This window comes from Petaurus breviceps, unplaced genomic scaffold (assembly GCF_028583685.1).
Source record: "Petaurus breviceps papuanus isolate PSGF00001 unplaced genomic scaffold, PetGlider_PUasm1.0 90700, whole genome shotgun sequence".
Lineage (NCBI taxonomy): Eukaryota > Metazoa > Chordata > Mammalia > Diprotodontia > Petauridae > Petaurus > Petaurus breviceps.
Window position 1 is genome coordinate 612,949 of NW_027187315.1, and position 4,443 is coordinate 617,391.

Below are 4,443 nucleotides of genomic sequence, written 5' to 3' on the forward strand. Positions count from 1 at the left end.
TATCCATTTAGAAATATATCAAGTCCCAGATCAATTTTATGAGTAAGTAAGGAAATTAAGTAGGGGTTTGATTAGGAGAGGTGAGATATTCCAAAACTTACCAGTGAAATGAGCACTGTACACTGAATATATAGAACCTAATTATAACTTCTTGACTTTGCCACTACCTGTGATTGACTAATCTTGGACAAGTCATTTAACTTTATAAGCTTTAGTTTTTCACATCTGTAAAAGAATAGATGATCACAAAGGTATTGCTCATATTTAGAATCTTTTGCTTTCAATGCAGAGCATCCAACAAGGCAACACTCCATCGAATTGTCACTTGAAGGATTTTGAAAAAAAAAAAAGATGTTTTTTAAAAGCACAAAGTAAGTATGAAAAGAAAAGGAAGATGACTGCTTGATCTAAAACTTTCTAGGATGAAACATAAGGGATATGATCAGGCTAATGGAAGGGTGTGGCATTTCATCTCAAGTTTGAGTCTTAGTTAGGAGGAAGTTCCAATTAGAGGGGCCCAAAATTAAAATGGGCTGCCTTATATTATAGTATATCCTCTATTTTCAAATGAAGGCTTGAAGACTATTTGTTAAGGATACTATAGGATAGATTCTTGTTCAGGAATGAGTCCTCTGATTTCCACTGCAAATCTAAGAATCCATACTTTTACACTGGTACTTTAATAGATGAAATCCTCTCTCCTATCCTAAGGATACTAGACCAAGCTGATGTTGACCCTACTTCCCATCTTCAGTCCACTTCAATCAAAAGACTAACTACCACAATCCCAACACTCATTAGTCAGGAACTTTGGGCCTCTTTTTATGGTCCAAGGTTTATGGGGCCTTGTTACGTGCCCTGTCACTTTGCTTACTGGGTCCCAAGCACTCCTTGGCCTTTCCATCTCCCATGAAGCTGAACTTTCCTTTATGCTTTTCTCTGCTAATTGAACTGCAAAGTCTCTCTAGATTTTTGTTTTATTATTTATTTTTATATTATAAATAAATAAATTATGTTTATTTATTATAAATATATTATTTATTTAAATACATAATAAATATAAAAATAAAATATATTTATATATATATATTATATTTATTTTTTATTATCTCTCTAGATTTTATTTAACATAATGTTTCCAATCTAGTAAATATTCAATAAATTATTTCCCATTAATAGTTACCTGCTTCTTGGAGAGGTTTGAAGCACCAAGGTACTTCAGGGATGCTGGAATCAAAGCAACAGCCTCTGTTATTGCATTGTTCTTCACTGACTTCAGGGTAGCCACAATCTACTCTTTCACTGGATGGGATGGCACATTGATTAGCAGCTGTTTCAAACAAAAAATTGCATTAAATTTTCTGGGAAATATTTTCTCTTTTGGGGGGGAAATTTGTATCCAACACCATACTAAATTCAAATTATGATGACACATTGCTTCCATAGAACAGGTCTTTAAAATAACAGTAACTATCCTCCTTCAATGTAAATGGCTCAAGAGATACAAAAAGTTCATAAGGATTATGGGTATTTATAAGTCAAGCACCAAATATGTTCCATGAAATAGTCTTAACTATAAGCTTTTACATAGGACTGTTATTTATCCTCTTTGTTTTCCTCATACAGTGTATTAAAGAATATCAACTATATGTAAATTACTGTTTTGGATATTAATCTACCCAGCAACCTATAGAAATCTAAATTGCTTTTTCATAAGCTTAACAAATGAAACCTCACACTGACTTGTGTTTTGCTGAAACGTTTTCAGTCCTTCCTTTATTCCTCCACATTTTTTGACTATGCACATCTTCTCAACATCCAAACATTCAATCTCCAAGTTTCTCTCACTAATAACAGGCCATATTGGTTGATACATTGTTTTTTTAATACCATTTTCCCTGGTTTCACTGATTGAAAGCTTCTCAGAAGAAAAAAAAAGTTTGCCATTTAAAAATAATTGTCTCTCAAATCCTCTTCTACCTAGATAACTTGAAATTAAGAACCAACTTAATTTTCTTACTGTCCTTAAAAAAAGATAGCATACCACCTCTCTGCTTACCTCCCTTGTTTTTGTTTCCTACTGGTCTTGTTTCTTATAAATCCTCCCAATTCTATTTCTGTCTTCACTGTGCTATAAGAAAATGAGAGGATATACTCACATAAGCCAACATATTCACCAACTGTGCTGGAAAACCCTAACATCAAGGCAAATGCCACGAAGCAGAGACCTTTGAGATCCATTGCAATCTGTACACTTCTAAAGCCTGAAATCTTCAGAAATATGAAAAAAAAACATATAAGAGCCTCATTTATACTCCTGGGTTTGCACAATAATTCAGGATGTTTATCTTGGTGGGGATTTTTCTGTGTGTTCTAGCCCCACCTCTTTATTATATGTGAATCTGAAAAGACACCCAAATCAATTATCTTCAGTAAGAATATGTTGTACTAAATGAGCTGGAGAAGGACATGGTGAACCATTACAGTATCTTTGCCAAGAAACCCCAAATGGGGTTATGAAGAGTTGGAAATGACTGAAAAATGACTGAACAAAAAATAAAAGAACAAGTAATAAAAAATAAAGTTTTGGTGAATATTCTGTGATATTGAAAGAGTTCGCTGTTTCATGAATTATACTATAAGTTAATTATCACCTTTCAGGAAATTCATTTAGATCCATTACAGTATTAAGTTGGAAGAAGAAAATGACTCATGGATCAAGCCACAATAATTTTAGTGATCCTTTTATGAGCCAGGATTGTGGTCCTAGAATAATTTTATTAAATGTTGGATCATTCTTTGTACATGCATTTTAATAGTCATCTGGATCTAAAACTCCATTAAAGTGATGAAGTGGGGGATACAATACTGAGTAACAGGTGCCTCCTGGTGTTATCTGATATTGAGTTAGTGTGTGATAATTGGGAAGAGAGGATAAAGATTTGGATTGATGGGGAGCAAGTGAATTTATTCCCTAATAAATATGGAATTCTAAGGGGCGGCCAGGTGGCTCAGCAAGTAAGAGTACCAGCTCCAGTGTCGGGATGACCTGGATCAAATCCGGGCTCAGATACTCAGCACCACACCCAGAAATAATAACTGGCCATGTAACCTTGAGCAAGTTACTTAACCCCAATTGCTTAAAAAAATAAATAATTAATTAATTAAATATGGAATTCTAGTTAATTGGAATTTCTTTCATATTTCTGCTGTGATTGGAGAATTTATAATACCCAGTATATCTTCTCCTTATGTTTCCTATCAAAAATTCAACCTAGAACAAGTACCAAATACAGTACCCATTATTTCTTTGACTTCTGAACTGCATAGAGCATTCTCTGAATGACAGTAAAAATTACTTTGTTTGAGACAGTGTTGTAGAACAGAGTACTGGATTGGGAAATGGGAGATCTAGTTCCTGATATGTCACTAGACAGCCTGACCTGAGGTAATTCTCTTCAATTACCTAGAGCTCAGTTTTCTTACCTTGATCTAGAGAGGGCTTCAATCTTTCTCCAAGAGGAATCAACTCCATGACTCCCTTCTATTTTGCCCAGCTGTTTTGGTAGGCAACCCTATAAGTTATAACCCTATGAGTTACCCAGAGGAAATGTAAGTAAAGGTACAATCAAGGAGTGGATAGTGTGCCCCCAGCCAACTAGAGCCAGCAAGGAAGAACTAAGTGAATCAGGTGACACATTATCCCTGTCTTCTGCATCCATCTTGTATCCATGACACATATCCATGGGGAAGAAAGGATTGAAAGAGTAGCAAAACACCAGGCATCTACATGGAACCTAGCTTGAAATCTGTTGTTCTTTGAATTGGAAAGAAAAGAACTACTGCAAGCTACAAGAAGTAACAATTCCTTCCAGTAGCCTCTGAAACTCTCATGTGAGGTCTGGGACTAAGTGGATTAGTACACAAAAGAAGGCTTCAGAGCAACATGGGCACTGTGGTTTGGAGGTGTGATTTTGTACTCAGGGTTCTGTTCCTTGATAGTCCAGTTATTAAAGTTGTTTCCCTGGGAAATAAAGCAAGTGTGCTAAAACCTGAAAAAAAATAGCAGAAATGGAGGATTGTGGATAGTTGCAGGGAACAGAAAGGCAGTATGAAATTGTGGAAAGTACTAGATTTGAAATCAGAGAATATCATTTTGATGAGATAGATGACCTTGGAAACATGGATGATCTTGGAAAAGTCACTTAACCTCTCTTAACCTTAGTTTCCCCACCTATTAAAATGATGAATTTATATCAGATGTCTTCTCAGGTTCTTTCTAAGTCATATAGAGAAGAAAATGGAGAAGCAAATGTTATAAATATCACCTTCTGGGAGAAAAAAGAGGGCACAGGAAGCAAAGAAACAGATGACAGTGACAAGGGGTAGCAGATGAGGATACCTGTTGAGAGTGGTTGGATGTAAAAGTTGTCCAAAATTAGG

The 4,443-nt window shown here is 35.3% G+C and overlaps 1 protein-coding gene across 1 annotated transcript; it reads right to left on the reverse strand.

Moving 5' to 3' along the window:
* Positions 1-280: 280 nt before the first annotated feature.
* LOC138144457 (trefoil factor 3-like) lies at positions 281-2,277 on the reverse strand. Its single transcript, XM_069065753.1, has 3 exons — positions 2,160-2,277; positions 1,184-1,330; positions 281-324 (listed from the first exon to the last, which is right to left on the reverse strand). The coding sequence occupies exons 1-3, from the start codon at positions 2,239-2,241 to the stop codon at positions 281-283; spliced, it is 273 nt and encodes a 90-aa protein (XP_068921854.1). The 5' UTR covers positions 2,242-2,277.
* Between the last annotated feature and the right edge of the window lie 2,166 nt (positions 2,278-4,443).

Coding starts and splice junctions, on each gene's coding strand:
- LOC138144457 (XM_069065753.1), bottom strand. CDS start 2,241: ATGGATCTCAAAGGTCTCTGCTTCGTGGCATTTGCCTTGATGTTAGGG. Junction 1,331..2,159: donor TGGTGAATATGTTGGCTTAT/GTGAGTATATCC, acceptor TGTTTGAAACAG/CTGCTAATCAATGTGCCATC. Junction 325..1,183: donor CAAACCTCTCCAAGAAGCAG/GTAACTATTAAT, acceptor AAATCCTTCAAG/TGACAATTCGATGGAGTGTT.